Source organism: Polypterus senegalus, chromosome 11, assembly GCF_016835505.1.
Source record: "Polypterus senegalus isolate Bchr_013 chromosome 11, ASM1683550v1, whole genome shotgun sequence".
NCBI lineage: Eukaryota > Metazoa > Chordata > Cladistia > Polypteriformes > Polypteridae > Polypterus > Polypterus senegalus.
Window position 1 is genome coordinate 75,182,740 of NC_053164.1, and position 16,771 is coordinate 75,199,510.

Here is a 16,771-nt window from a genome sequence, read left to right on the forward strand (position 1 = left end):
AATCCACTACAGCAACAGTTACTCCCCAAATATCACAGCCATCAGAGCGACCAGACCAATAAAAGGTGTATCCACCTACAGAGATCTGGCCAGTCCCAGGTCTGTGCACCTCAGAGAGTACCACCACTGAAATGCAGAGTTTATGCAGCTCCTCCAAAAGCAGAGGAAGATGATCATCATGCCAGAGAGACAAGACATTCCATGCGCCTACCAGGATGGGCTGCCTCAAACTGGGACCCGAGTGCTGCCATGTAGCGGGCCACGCCTCAGCACCAAACCAGTTCTAATCCCCAACAGACCTGACCTCATTGACTCTCCGACAGTTTCTACTCTTCTGAGGATGGGGCTTCCGAGGGCTTTCACCCATCCCCTTCATGATGCGAGCAGCCTTCCTATGGGCGGCTGCAGCAGAGCTACTCCCACGGAGAGCAAAAAGGAGTCCTTTCTGTCATCTGAAGTTTTTTTATGGTGGCTGGAGTACCAATCCTGCCACCAACCCCCATGATTTCCCTGCAAGTTGGAGGACCGTTTGCAGGGCCGGATGCAGTTTAATGTCATACCCAGGACTCGAGTACTCCAATATCAAAAATATGTGTTATGATGGAACTGGACACCAATGAGTATCAAATCCCAAACATGGATGCACACAGAGTCCAGGTTCAATTAAAAGGTGTCTTTATTAACCACAATACCTCTAAAGTTGACATAAGCACAGGTTCTCTCTCTCTCTCCACAATACCTCAGAATTCCTCTCACTACCGCACTACCCTCCTCTAGTCGAGTGTTGCTTTCTGTCCTGCCAGCTCTGACTCACCTGAAAAAGTGAGTGCAGTCCCTTTTTATTGCAGACCCGGGAGTACTTCCACTGCCAAGGCTACTGCCCATTGGAATTACTTCCTGGCCATACGGAAGTCCTTGGGAAATAAAGAGTCCACAGCAACATCTCCTTCCAGGGGGCTGTCCGTCCATCCCCTCTGGCCATCACTTCCAGGTGTGGAACCTTTCCCTTCCCTGACCAGAATGCTTGTCTGCCTGCTTGGAGCCTCCTGTCTGGGCAAGGAACCATCCCATCTTCTGGTCAGGATGCCCGTCCAACCCATGTGGTATTTACAATGTATAATTTCATCACTGTGATCTGCAAATGACCAAAGTGTGAGCTATTCAATTTATTTTAGTGTAGCTGTATTTGTTGAGGGTTTCAGATTAGTTTAAAACAGTTCAACAAGCAGCTACCAGAAAAACATTCCAGCAGCTAGTAAAACTTGTATAAAAAGCCCAGTCCAAGTGTCCTCATTTTGAAAGTTATTGAAATTGTGTTTTAAATTATATTAAGTTTATAGTACCACGCGCACATTTTTTCCCGAAAATTAGCATTAGAAAATCAGGTGCACGTCATACACAAGGAAATGTAATTCTGTAATGTTTACTTGCTCGCGCTCTTGCACTCTCTCTCGCTCACATGCTTGCTCGCGCTCTTGCACTCTCTCTCGCTCACATGCTTGCGCTCTCGCACTCTCTCTCGCTTACTTGCTCACTCGCTCTCTGTCTCTCTCTCTCTCTTGCTTGCTCGCACACTCGCACTCTCTCTTTTTCTCTCACTCGTGCTCTCTCTCTCTCTCTATAAACGCTTCCTGTACATTCACAATGCGCGTCGTACACAGGGCAAAACGATTTTTGCAATTTTCTTTGTAAAAATTAGGGTGCGCGTCTTACACAAGTAAAAATGGTACTTAAAGTCTTTATGTTGTCCTACTCAGTAGGACCATATGAGAACAGTAACATTAACGTAACACAACGGTTAGAAATCTATATGCTCTTAGTGCTTATCTGTTTAACAGTTTGTGTTCCTTTCTGGCTGTCTTAACTACAATCTGGTATAATTCTGTTGATTTGTTCCATTTAATTATTAGCTTATTAAACAGAATATTATATTATCTATGTTAATGATACATTATTTTCAAATTAAGCAAAAACTTACGAAAATTTACTATCAATATTAACTTAAAAGATTTAGCTTTTACACTTAGCTAATAATAATAATAATACATTGTATTTATATAGAGCGTATCACATGCCCAAAGTGCTAAACTACTCCATCTCTGATACTAGCTATGTTATAGGGATCGTTCAGGAGTTTTTTTTCCACGAATCCTGTTAAATAGAAGTTTTTTTTTGTTTTTTATTCCCTGCATTGTCAACTAAGCCTTTGTCATCTGAGCCTTGAGATTTTATTTTATAGCACAGCTTAGTTAATATGTAATAAGTGAGATTAATTTTGTTGATGTTTTACTATTTGTTAACCTTGATGTGTGTGTTTATATATACTATGTTATATATGTGTTTATATATACATGTTATAACAATTTTGTACTTGTAAATCTGTGTATTGGCTCTGAGCCTATATCAAGTCAAGAATATCATACATAGATAATTAATATGAATTTAGTTATAGAGTTAAACTTTTAATCTTTATTGCACATGCTTTGTTTTTTATACTCTCCATAGTCCCTGGCCAGATATTAGTGGTTTCACACATCAATTTTTGCAAAGTCCCAAAAAAAAGAAAACATTTCTCATCTCTAAAGTTTCCATTTTGAGTTTCTGACCTACAAAAAAAAGAATAAGAATGAATGTGTGCAAATATAGTATGTGATGTATATATTATACATAACAGTCATACACAGCTATATACAGTATATAGTATCCACCAAAGGATGCTTCAGTTCCCCAACACTTCACACAGACACACTTGGACACAAGTATAAAATAAACAAGAGGATTTATTGTGGGAAACTTCACTGGTAAGCATTCCCCACCACAGCCACAGTACAAAGCACAGTATGCAGCACTCGGCAATACTTTGTCTTCTGTTCTCTGTCTCTGTCTCTCACTGTCTCCTCCACGCCAGCTTCGTCCTCTTTCCACATGAAGTAGGGGTCCCCAGTCCCCGCAGCACCCCCTGCTGGCACTCATGGAACACAACAGGGCTGAGCTAACAAATGGAAAATCCCATGATGCCCTGTGGGAATCCATGGCACTGCTGGAGCATAGGGGGAACTGCCATCTAGTGTTTTATGGAGACAATGCCCTGTGCATGCTGTTTCCCTCGTCCTTCCCGATGGTGTCCCAGCTGTGCCAGGTTTCTGGCCAACCCTCGCATTATATATTTTGTAAGATAAGCACAGGACAAGTAAGGTGTTTTGGGCCACCTCAATTGAAAAAAAGCGTGTGGTAAAACTCAAAATGAGTCATTCTGAAAGTTGAATCAGTTAGAATGATCAAAATGGTGGCTCTTCTGTATACAAGGTACTCTGGGAAGAAGGGGTGGGACCTGGTGGTCAGACCCTGGAAGTGATATCACAGATGGAATGGTGTCAGCGTTCCTTTGTGGAGAGATTTGTTATCAGACAATGCCACCACATGTCTCGGTGGAACATTACACTCACTCAAGCCCTTAAGCTTTTCCCCCTGCACATACATGTGACAAAATATATAAACCATATATATCACACATTCCTGAAAATATCTGAAAAGTATAAGCAAATTCTTATATTCTTGTTCGTCACCAAATTGCATAATTACATTTTTAACTAACTTTAAGTTTAATTAAATAAATTATATCTGTATTGTTATGCCTCACATATCATCTGATTTTGTAGTATTACCAGCTTGATAAAAGCTTCTTGCAGTTTTTGTTATTTAACATTTGTGCAATTTCATTATTTCTGTGTATAAGGGGGATGGTGTAGATCTTAAAATTATAGTAAATCAGACACCTGCACCTTAATTACTCTCTTTTCAGTTCTGTATTCAATAATCTGATGTGACATGACTGTAATCTATGAGTGAAATAGCTTCTTGGCTTATTTTATTTCAAAAGCTTTTATTAGAATTTCAAATAAATGACTAGAAAATTGCTTTTTCAATCTGAAATTTGAAGGAATGACAGTAGAATAAGAATATAGAAAATAAAAGAAAAAAACAAAACATTAGACACATGTAAATCAAAGAAATGGCTGATTTTCTAGTTATAGTTGCTGTATTATAAAATGAAATCTCATTTAAATCTTAAGCCAGGTTTATTATCTTCACTTATCAGTTCCATATGTTCTAACTTCCCCCTTTCTATGATATTCAGCATTTACAAATCTATCTCAATTATTACTAGAATGTGCATATTCCATGTCTGGTGGAACCATATTTGCTGCTTGCACTTCGGTCAACAAAGTATCTAATTTCCTTCATAATACTGTATGTAATGTTGTGCTTGGGAAAAGAAATGAAACATTTCAGCACTTAAATGCTAGAATAACATATTATGATAATGCACACAACACTTTAAGGACAATTTTCAATCATTTCAAAATAAAACATGAAATACTAACACACAATGGAAAAGTGTAAGTAAAACTTTGTTTATACTTCACTTTTTTCTTATTTGATATTTCAACATAAAACAAATAGGCAATCTGAATACTGTAACAAATACATGACATATTGGACTTCTCCAGACAAGCTGACCACTGTGTGTGGTTGTACATTTACTACAGTTTAGTTATGGAGAGAACTACAGTCCTTTTTTCTTCCAGATTCAAATTATGGCTATTGAAAAGTAATTGAAAACAACTGCTTCTGTTTTATTTCCAGTTAAGATTTTAATTGCAGTTAAACTCTTAGTAAATGGCTGATTGATGTCTTTATAACAAGTCCGTTTTATATGCGTTTTTTTATTTCTGCACATTTTCATTGAGTCTGCTGTGTGAAGATTGATAAATATCAGTACATGCATCAATGGTGTGCCTCCATACACAGGAGTGCCTATATTATATTTTGGCGATGCTTTTAGACGGATTTTGTAAAGCATGCAAATTGTAATATACCAGCTCAGATGTAAATGATAAAAATAGAGCTGCTCATTCAAAGGAAGGTTTGGTTATACCCTGTCTCTTCTCATGAAAACTGTAAAACCATTTAAGAATTCTTCAGGCATAAACAGAGATACCAACAAAAATCAGAAAATGTCTGAGCACTGATTGTATTTAATGCATTCATCAAAAACAAAACTCAGAATATTGGGTAAGTATAGTAGTAATATACAATTGAATGTATTATAGTAAATGTAACTTTTACATTTTTGTTATCAAAATGTGGATCTTAATGCTGCAATAAAATAAAATAATTTAAGAAACTGAAATACGTTTGGAACAGTGTGATGGCCTAGTGGTTAAGACTTCTGCCTAACAAAATCCATTTATCTGGTGTCAGTATAATTGAGGTCTTGGGTTTGTGCTACTTCTTGTGCTATAACCAAGATCTGGTGCTATAACCAAGCTAGGCACTGACTTTCCGTGAAACTTAATTGTAAAGAGTATTCTGAAAAATAATGTATGAATATAAGCATTAAATATCTATCTGTTGGATTGTTTAAAAAATCTTCTTACATTCATAGCTTTTTTGTACGTCTCTATCCTGGTCTATGTAAAACATGGTCGGCAGACTGGAAATCAGTGACAAAAACTGAATATGATCAGAAAACTAGTAATCAGTCTCACCCCATGCGTTACAATTCCTATTATATATAACAAAAGGGTAGATAATGATTAAAAATACAAAATAATGTGATAATGTCTTTACATAAATATCTGGATTATTCACCCTATTATAATCTCAGATATGATAACAGAGGTTCTACTACTTTTCCAACTAATCAGAAGAATCACTCAGTACTGATTTAAGCATTAGCATATCTTAAAAGTGTAACTCTAGATTTTGAATTCTAACATCTTTAGAATTAGCCAATATCATCTTAGTTTAGTGGAAAATAGGAAACCCACTGTATAGCTCATTCAGGTTGTTGTGCTAATAAAAACTTTTCTTATTTTGTTGTAGGCCAAAGCAGCTGTACCTCCTGTCAAAAAAAAAATGGAAGGTAAGCTTCAAAACATTCATAGATTTGAACTATATGTTGTGCCTAATTTAATATTGTCTTAGCACTGTTGTTGAACAGAAAATGTAAGTGATATTTATGCATTCATGCAGTAATCAGAATTACTTTACAGTAGAGTGTTACAATTTATGTTACTCTTCTTAGTGAAAATTGGCTTCAGGTGGGTCAAACGAATTTTCTTAACATCTGTTGTTTGACTGTTAGCATTAAATAATACCATTTACACAAAAACAAGTGTAAAGAATTTTACATTCTTGTCATAAATCTTTAAAAAATTGTATGTACTGTCATCACCTTGTAGGAGGTGCTAATATCCTGTTTGTGTAGTACCAGTTTTCACTTATTATAATTATATAACTTCAAGTGTCAGTCTTAATGACGGGATTTACTGGATCTCGTTGGCCTTGAGGATATCAGATTACACAACTAGGAATCATAGGGGATGACAGATTATACTACTACATCAAGACTTCACAATGAACTATGTGACTACACTGGTGGAACTCAGATATTGACCAGGTATAGTGAGTTCAGACATAGTATTTGTCTATGTACAATGTGACAAACACAAGGCATTGGAGAGTCAACCCTCTTTTCTATTTTTGCAGACTAAAACAAACATATTCTTTTCTTTCCTTGTGTATCATTGTAATTCCAGCTGACTGCTCAATGTTTATCAACTCTCATCCACTTCTATGACTTAACTTTTTGATTTTGTCAGAGTGAGTTTCAAACTAGTCTGGCTGAGTTGCTGGAGAGATCGAACTACATATCAGGCAGTCATAGGAACGCATTGCAACTGCTCCATGACTCACTAATATTGTAAATGTGAAGCCTTCATGTAATGCAATGGGGTTTTACACTATTAACTCAGTTAAGCCATTAATTCTAAATGCTGCATGAGCCACTAATGAAATTACAGTGTTTCCTTGAATCAAGGTGGTTCATCATGTGGTGGGTGCAGCGATCAGTGAATGTTCCTAACCAACCTTGACGCCTGCAATGTATATACAGTGTAGAACCAGTGCTGATGGAAATGTTTTCAAGTGAGGCTATTGTGACATCATGATGACTTCTTAGTTTTAATCTGCAGTATCAGGTAGACAACAAGACTGAAAAACATTGCAGTTTACACTCTTGAGAGCAATAATACCTTAACGGCAAGTGCAGGCTCTTACTGAACATGGACTGAACACAGTATTCCTTGCGACATAGAAACTTATAATGTGTAAAAGTGTGTATCAGTTTGAGAAGCTTGAGAAATCAAACATCCAGTTCAGCATTAAACAATGCTGTCAAATTTAAATGTGAGTATTAAAATTGGGAGTGGTCTTCTCTAGACTTTCTCGTATACTCAGATATGGGGATTAACATTTGAGGAGTAAACCGCAAGATAATGATTATATTTTTATATTACTAGGGGGCTCTGCCCCTGCTCGCTTCGCCTGCCTAACCCCGGGTTTGGTTTACTGGATATACAATTTAAAGAGATTGTTATTTTCATGGGAATTGTTACATATGCATTATTTTCACTTTTACTTTAAAACTTTTGTTAAAACAATATTTGGTATTAACTTTTCTTCAAGAACGCATTGAATTTTGATTCCGTGTTTGGACTTACATCGTGACAATGCAATGTATATCTGCATGTGAGTGAATATCATTTCTTACTCTCTAATAAATAAAATGACTTTCTCGAATGTTTGTCCATGCTCTTTCTACTTCGCTTTGTCATTGACGTGTCATCTAGAACATATAAAATTATTGTCCTGATAAAATTTATAAGATCTGATCTGAGCGCACAGGAAGTGTATCTGACAAAAGCATTCACACGACTGAGGTTAGATGACCGTGGTTTTGTTTGAAAATAGTTGTAAGTAGGGCGTGACTTGAAAGAATCTCATCTTAAAAGTCTCCATGTCACGGGACTTCATACCACAACAACGTTTCTGGAATCTTTTAATTCTTGCTGGCAACACAAATTAGACGATCTACAAGTCTCCGACTTAAAGTTTAAATCCAAACAATATATTCGATCTCTTTTTGCTGTTCCATTATTTCACAGAGTAATAGTTTCCATTTGTTTGCGCTAATGCAATCTTTCCTATCCTTTTTTTGAGACTTTGGAATTTTCTTACATGTGCATGTGTACCACGCCAATATTTTTGAATTCTTTACGAAGTTCTACGTTGTTATCTACTCTTTGTCCTTTATTTCTGGCCCCGGGAGTGGTTAAATCTCTTTCTTGCGGAATGTATAATGCTGCTCGTGTTTTGAAGGGGGGAGCTGAACGCACGCTAAGGAGATGTGGTCGGATCAGCTGCTGTCTTGCTGCTGCTGCTGACGAGCTGCGTGTTCTGCTTGTTGCGCTGTGCGTCGGTCATTTAAAAGCCTGTACAGCAGTTGTCCTTTTTGTCTCATTGCCTTGTCTCGCATAACGTCAAAGTGTCTTCTGAGAAGATCACGTCTTGTCTCCCTCCCAAGATTTTTTTTTTAATAGAGAGATGTACATTAAAGAACCATTAACAACAAATCAAATCAAATTAATAATATATTGAACAATTATTGTAAAAGTAAAGATGAATAAAGCTTCATGAATAAATGGTAAAGTACCACTTCCGGTTAACGGAAATAGCCCAAAAGTTGATAGAAAGCTACATTTTGTACCTAATACTTATATGCAAAATTTGGTTGACCTAAGTGAAAGTGTACTCAGGTTATCGTGTTTACATACAAACACAGTAATAAGGCGCTATATATGCGCCCGACCCAACACAGACTGACAATGGAGGCACATTAAAATAAACCAAAAGAATTTATTTTTCTTCTTCAGCTGGGGGCCGACATTTTCCCTGTGTCCCTCAGCCACAAAACCACAAGTCACAAGCACAGATAAACTCTTTTAAGTCCTCCACTTCTCCTTGGCAGCTTTGTCTCCCTCCTCCCAACACTGGCACAGAAGGGATGTCCGTCACAATACATACAGACAAACACACAGACATAATTCCAAAAATGCCATTTTCTGACTCAGGGAGGTCTACAACGTCAAGAATCATCAAAATCTCAAAATTGATTTTTTGGAGGATTCCAATAATTTCCCTATACTTCGTATATGAGAAAGTCAGGGATGTCTAAAACATTGAGATTCTTCAAAATCTCAACATCAAATCTTTGGATGATTACAATGCTTTCCCTATACTTCGTATATGAGAAAGTAAAAAGCAGAGTACATCATACCCAGTAACACTCCAGTTTTCAAAAATCTTACATATGGGTATAAATGTATATGTCTATTTGTTAAATTTGATGTTGTCAGTTTACAAGAAGAGTCTGCTTTACTGTTTGTGCTTGTAATGAAAAAAACATCCATTTGGATCCAGGCCATCAGTCTGATTCTGACTCTGTTGACAGAAAAGTAGCGAAACCTGCTTATATAATCTACTGTAGGTTGAGAAGACATTTTATTTGAATGCCACCCCATCTCATTAATGAATGTGCAATTTTCTCTTTAGTGAGTTGAATGAATTATATTCTATCTGATTTTAGTATGATATTTAGAATTATTTACAAAACAGAAAAAATGCTTTTCACTTGCAAAGCTTTTCCAATTGTGGGGTAAGGAGATGATGCTTGCTTATTTGTGCTTAGAATAATAGTCTATGTCCACAATATGGTCTTACTCTAATTTTTATATTTATTTCTTAATATACATTATTTTTTATAATGTTAAAATCTTTTCAGTTTTACATTATAATTTTCAGAATATAGAATCAGACATTTACTTGGCTTGGGGGAGGGTACAAGCCAGCTTCAGCACAAACAAAATGGCATATGAAGAATTATAAGCAGATATATTTGTCACCTCTCTGTACTTGTGAAAATGGCTTCCAAAAATAGGTACAATGTTACTTACTGGTGTTGACTGATTAGTCTATTTAACTCTTATGATGACCTCTGTTACTAAAACAAAAAAAAATTGCAAAACAAGCTAAAAGAGGTAGCACATTTATTATGAAATAAATAATGGCCGATCTTGTTCAGAGTGGCTGTTAGAATACCGAGTATGAATTTATAACACGAAAGTTAACCCCTTATGCCCTAAGGTGTTTTTGCCATTACTGTGCCTAAATTACATAGACAATAATAAAACAGCTATTATTCAGCTTATGTAGTAAAGGAACAGCATCTGAGCAGTTCTGAAGAATAATGAGCATAATACTAAAAGAACGTCTTTATATGAATAAAACCTTTTGTTTCACAACAATATCAACTGAACACACAGCGTTTTAGGAATTTCTTTTGAAAAAACGGATTTTACAGACATTTTATGATAGACATCACTGGAATCAATCAGCTATCATTGTACCAAGTTTAGATTTTAAATACCATAGCACCGCAAATTATATGTTTGACACAAGGTATCCCATTTAGGAAACATTTAGTCTTTTACAACTAAACGGTCTCCCAAAACATTTATTAAAGTTCCAATTATATTTTTATTTTTAGAAAAAGTACATATAATTATGTACTCATCCAAACCTTTACTTTCCAAATTATTTTTCATGCCAGTCATTGAAACAATTTCTGCTTACCACTGGATACTATAGATTGGGGTTTAGTGCTGCAGTTCACTCATTTTCTCCTGCCTTCTGTTGCACCTACACCACAAAGGTTTAATGTGTTTTTTATTTACTTTGTTTTTTGTTGTTAGTTTTTTCTTGCATTTGGAATAAACTAAGTAAATATACACATTTTCATACCGGTTTCTTCCAGTTTTTGGTCTTGGGTGAAAACAATATCTTTCCTGGGCACAGTGCTGGAAATAGCCTTGTAAAGGGCACCAGGCCAATATGGAGTGCCCAATCAAACTAAACTTCACATTTCTGGCATGCCAATCAAAAACTGCCATGCTCCAAAAAGTGGAGTGGAACAGTTACATTTGATTTGACAGGGGAAAAATGGGGAGTCCACAAGTGAAACTGTGAGCCCTGGTGGCATTGTGTGGTAGGAGTACATTCAATCAAATAATAGTACCTGTCAAAGTTTAAATTTCATTGAAGGAAGGAGGGGACCCACTTTAAACTGCAAGAACCATGGTCCAATACAAGCACATTCTAGCAAAGAGCAGTACCCTCTGAAATTTTGTGCAGTGTACTTCCACAACATTTACATGGATGTGGTGGGTGAGCAGGTATGTTGCCGACAGTCTTAAGGTGAAACTGGAAGAGCACTGCTCAGAAAACTAACATAAGGAGAATAAGCAGTACACAACCTCTATGTATAGTAATTGATCACATGAAGCTGGAACTGTAAAACTACACACTTCAGTGCTTTAAAGTTCTGCTACAGGCAGTACTTACAAATCAAGAATAATGTAAGGGTCATTAGTTAGTAAGGTTATGTTAAATTAATAGAAGTATTTTCTTACTTATGTTAAAATGTTTGCCCGACTGATCAGTATTTCTTTTGGAATAGAAATAGGTGGGAGGTGAGGAAAACTGGTCAGGTTCCTTTTAGGAAAGTTTCTGATTTGAAAGTAGTAGAAAAATTGTGTTGATATGAAGTTAAAGTTGAAGAAATTTGTTCATAAGATGCAAAGACATTATCTATATACAATTCTCTTAAGTATTCCTGGACATTTTCCCAACATTAAATACTGTGTAGGTTTGAGTGAATATCATGAAGAGGTGCAGTCTTAAAGTGTTTCTGCATTCATTCCATATTCTGAGTGATTAATGGACAATTGGATTATTCGTTTATTGATAATCTATCTAATAATTTGTATTTACTGGGGCACAAAGCAGGGCATATAAAGAAGTATAGAAAGATTTTATTTCTATTGCACACCAGGCTAGTGTATATTCATCAATTTGTGTCAATTTTCAGGTCATTATAGCTTGTATATTTGCCACCCAGTAATAAAATTGAAAGTTAGGTAGTGCCATGCCACCTTCTGCTTTAGGTTTTTACAGAGTCGCCCTTGGATGTGTGGATTATTTGAAATCCGAATAAAGTTATAATTGAGTCTTAATTTATTAAAAAAATGCTTTTAGAAATGTTTCTAATAATAGTGGAACTGACTAAAATGTTTTATAAAATTCCATTGGTTAGACATCAGAACTTGTTGCTTTCCCATTTTGGAGTGAGTTTATCCATCCATTAATTATGAGAGTATCAGCTATTTGTCCGGTTCCTCTGCACTAAGAGTATTTAGCTGTGATAATTGTAATGCATCAAGAAACTCTTTAGATTGTGTTTTATTTTCTTTAAACTGAGTAGAAATACAGTAATCCCTCCTCGATAGGTGAAAATCCGCGAAGTAGAGACCATATGTTTGTATGGTTATTTTTAAATATTTTAAGCTCTTAGAATCTCTCCCACACTGTTTATAAATATTCTCCGCACAGTTATACAGTAAACCCTCGTTTATAGCGGTTGATCTGCTCCAGACAGATAAATGGATTTCCAAGAAGCAGGATTCTTTATTTATAAATCTAATATTTTCGCAGTTAGAGCATTGAAAACCTGTTTACGACCTTCTAAATACGTTTTTTAACATTATTAGAGCCCTCTAGACATGAAGTAACACCCTTTAGTCAAAAGTTTAAACTGTGCTCCATGACAAGACAGAGATGACAGTTCTTTCTCACAATTAAAAGAATGCAAACATATCTTCCTGTTCAAGGTGCGCCGTCAGGAGCAGAGAATATCAGAGAGAGAGTAAAGTAAACAATCAAAAATCAATAGGGCTGTTGCGCTTTTAGTATGCAAGCACCGCGATAAAAGCGCGCAATGAAGGGATCAATGTGAAGGTAGCCTTTCAGCATTTTTTACAGGCGCGTCCGTATCTTCTAAGCAAACAGCCACTGTGCAAACAGCCCCTCTGCTCACACCCCCTCCGTCAGGAGCAGATAATGGGGCCAATCATACGTCTCCCTGATGGTATTGCATGATGGATAAGTATCTGCCTGTATTTCTCAGAGAGAGTGAGACACAGAGAAAAGCAAACAATGAAAAATCAATACGGGCTGTTAGAGCTTTTAAGTGTGCGAAGCAGCATGCGGGAAGCATATCGTATATCATTGAGGAGTTTTATTTAATATGTAATACATGCTCTGATTGGGTAGCTTCTCAGCCATCCGCCAATAGCGTCCCTTGTATGAAATCAACTGGGCAAACCAACTGAGGAAGCATGTACCATAAATTAAAAGACCCATTGTCCGCAGAAATCCGCGAACCAGCGAAAAATCCGTGATATATATTTAGATATGCTTACATTTAAAATCCGCAATGGAGTGAAGCCGCGAAAGTCGAAGCGCAATATAGCGAGGGATTACTGTATATGGACTTATAGTACTCTCTGAACATGTGGGTTGTATTTTAATGGTCAATGATTTTATCACCATCTGTGTTGGTAATTTCTGTTATTCCACTGTTAATTTCCTGCTTGTGAATTTGTTGAGCTAAGATCTTAGTCTTCTGTCTGCATTCATAGTAATGATGTAACAATTTAAAGATGAGCTGTTCTGTTTCTTTTGTTGCCAAGAGTTTAAATTTGGATTGCAAATCCTGTCTTTTACTATAGAGTGCTTTATGTGGATTCTTGACTTATTCTGGTAATTTCGCTGATTAACTGATGCCTTCTTGGCTTCCAATTTATTTTTATGGAAAGATATGAAATAATCTATCATCTTAAAAAAGCCTTCAGAGTTTCCCAGAGTATTCCTGCAGAAACCTCTGAAGATACATTCGTCTCTAAAAAATAATCAATTTGCTTAGATATGAATTCCGTGCAGTTCTGATCAGCTAAAGACAGGGGGTTAAAATGCCAGCTATGACATAAGTGTGTAGGGCATAGAAGTTTAATCTCCATTATCAGAGGGGCTTGGCCGGAGATAACAATAGAATCATACTAGAAAATTCTATCATCTGCATTAGGTACGTAGATTTTTATCAATAATATTTGCCCCCGGTGAGAGGCGCCGAGCGAGTGTGGGCATACTTATTGCTCCCCGACTTGGAGCTTTTTCATTGGGGTTTACCCCGGTAGACGAGAGGGTAGCCTCCCTCTGCCTTCAGGTGGGGCGATGGGTCCTAACTGTTGTTTGTACGTATGCGCCGAACAGCAGTCTGGAGTACCCACACTTTTTGGAGTCCCTGGAGGGGGTGCTAGAGGGCATACCTTCTGGGGACTCCCTTATTCTGCTGGGAGACTTCAATGCTCACGTGGGCAATGGCAGTGAGACCTGGAAGGGCGTGATTGGGAGGAATGCCCCCCCGATCTGAACCCGAGTGGTGTTTTGTTATTGGACTTCTGTGCTCATCACGGATTGTCCATAACGAACACCATGTTCAAGCATAGGGTTGTTCATATGTGCACTTGGCACCAGGACAGCCTAGGCATCAGTTCGATGATCAACTTTATGGTTGTGTCGTCGGACTTGTGGCCACATGTCTTGGACACTTGGGTGAAGAGAGGGGCAGAGCTGTCAACTGATCACCACTTGGTGGTGAATTGGCTTCGATGGTGGGGGAGGATGCCGGTCAGGCCTGGTAGGCCCAAGCGTGTTGTGAGGGTCTGCTGGGAACGCTGGCAGAGTCCCCTGTCAGAAGTAGCTTCAACTCCCACGTCTGGCAGAACTTCGACCACGTCCCGAGGGAGGTGGGGGACATTGAGTCTGAATGGGCCATGTTCTGTGCCTCTATTGTTGAGGTGGCTGACAGGAGCTGTGGCTGTAAGGTGGTTGGTGCCTGTAGTGGCGGCAATCCCCGAACCCGTTGGTGGACACCGGTGGTGAGGGATGCCGTCAAGCTGAAGAAGGAGTCCTACAGGACCCTTTTGTCCTGTGGGACTCTGGAGGCAGCTAATAGGTACCGGCAGGTCAAGCAGAATGCGGCTTCGGTGTTTGCTGAGGCAAAAACTTGGGCGTGGGAGGAGTTTAGGAAGGCCATAGAGAATGACTTTCGGATGGTTTCAAGGATATTCTGGTCCACCATCCGGCGTCTCAGGAGGGAGAAGCAGTGCAGTGTCAACACTGTATATGGTGGGGATGGTGCACTGCTGACTTTGACTCAGGGCGTTGTGGGCCGGTGGGGGGAGTACTTTGAAGGCCTCCTCAATGCCACTAACATGCCTTCCAATGAGGAAGCAGAGCCTGGGGACTTGGAGGTGGGCTCCCCCATCTCTGGGACAGAGGTCACTGAGGTGGTCAAAAAACTCCTTGGTGGCAGGGCCCCGGGTGGTGGATGAGATACACCTGGAGTTTCTAAAGGCTCTGGATGTTGTAGGACTGTCTTGGTTGACACGCCTCTGCAACATCGCATGGACATCGGGGACAGTGCCTCTGGATTGGCAGACCAGGGTGGTGGTCCCCCTCTTTAAGAACAGGGATCAGAGGGTGTGCTCCAACTACAAAGGGATCACACTCCTCAGCCTCCCAGGAAAAGTCTATTCGGGGGTCCTGGAGATGAGGGTCTGTTGGATAGTCAAACCTCAGATTCAGGAGGAATAGTTTGGTTTTCAACCTGGTCATGGAACAGTGGACCAGCTCCACACCCTTAACAGGGTCCTGGAGGGTGCATGGGAGTTTGCCCAACCAGTCTACATGTGTTTTGTTGACTTGGAAAAGGCGTTCGACTGTGTCCCTTGGGGAATCCTGTGGGGGGTGCTCCAGGAGTATGGGGCACCGGACCCCCTGATAAGGGCTGTTCGGTCCCTGTACAACCAGTGTTAGAGCTTGGTCTACATTGCCATTAGTATGTCGAAACCGTTTTCAGTGAGAGTTGGACTCTGCCAGGGCTGCCCTTTGTCACCTATCATAACTGTTCATAACTTTTATGGACAGAATTTCTAGATGCAGCCAGGGTCGTTGAGGGGGTCCGGTTTGGTGGACTCAGGATTGGCTCACTGCATTTTGCAGATGATGTTGTCCTGTTTGCTTCATCAGGCCGTGATCTTCAGCTCTCTCTGGATCGGTTCGCAGCTGAGTGTGAAGTGGCTGAGTTGGGAATCAGCACCTCCAAATCCGAGACCATGGTCCTCAGCCGAAAAAGGGTGGTGCCCTCTCAGGGTTGGTGCGAGAACCTGCTCCAAGTGGAGGAGTTCAAGTATCTCGGAGTCTTGTTCACAAGTGAGGGAAGAATGGAGCATGAGATCGACAGGCGGATCGGTGTGACATCCGCAGTGATGCGGGCTCTGCATCGGTCTGTCGTGGTGAAAAAGGAGCTGAGCCGTAAGGCAAAGCTCTCAATTTACCAGTCGATCTATGTTTCTACCCTCACCTATGGTCATGAGCTGTGGGTAGTGACCGGAAGAACGAGATTGCAAATACAAGCGGCTGAAATGAGTTTCCTCTCAGAGTGTCTGGCCTTTCCCTTAACACTAGAATTACCAGAGCCTACGAAAAAACTCGTAATTCCGTCCCACCTTAAACTGCTTCTTAAATCCCTTCACACCTCTCCGCCAGCGTCCTTTGTCCTCTAAATGTGCTGATAAAGAGAAGCTAGGAGCAGTCGGCTATTCCATCCCCCCACCAATTTAGAACGTGCACGAACTTCTCTCAGCTCATGCCTTGATTGAGTATCTGGGAGTGAAGTGGAGTTTTAGAGTGGAAATAATAGATCGTTATTTGGAACACATGCATTTCATGTCTGTTCCGTTTCTACAGTAATCTGTGTCAACACATTTTTAAAACAGAAAGCGTTTTTATATTCTAGTAGTAGATGACAAAATGTAGGCATAAACTATATAATGTATGAAGCCTGAAGTCCAAATAGCAAAGAAACATTTTCACAAGAATAACACAATTGTGCTTTTATTCAAAA

At 39.0% G+C, this 16,771-nt stretch overlaps 1 protein-coding gene across 2 annotated transcripts in view; it reads left to right on the forward strand.

The window, feature by feature from the left end:
* LOC120539206 (breast cancer metastasis-suppressor 1 homolog) overlaps positions 1-16,771 on the forward strand; it is a 156,703-nt gene that overhangs the window by 79,923 nt on the left and 60,009 nt on the right. For both annotated transcript variants that reach the window (XM_039769062.1, XM_039769061.1), the window contains exon 9: positions 5,890-5,929. In XM_039769062.1, the coding sequence (XP_039624996.1) occupies positions 5,890-5,929 (40 nt within the window). The remainder of the gene's footprint in view (positions 1-5,889; positions 5,930-16,771) is intronic.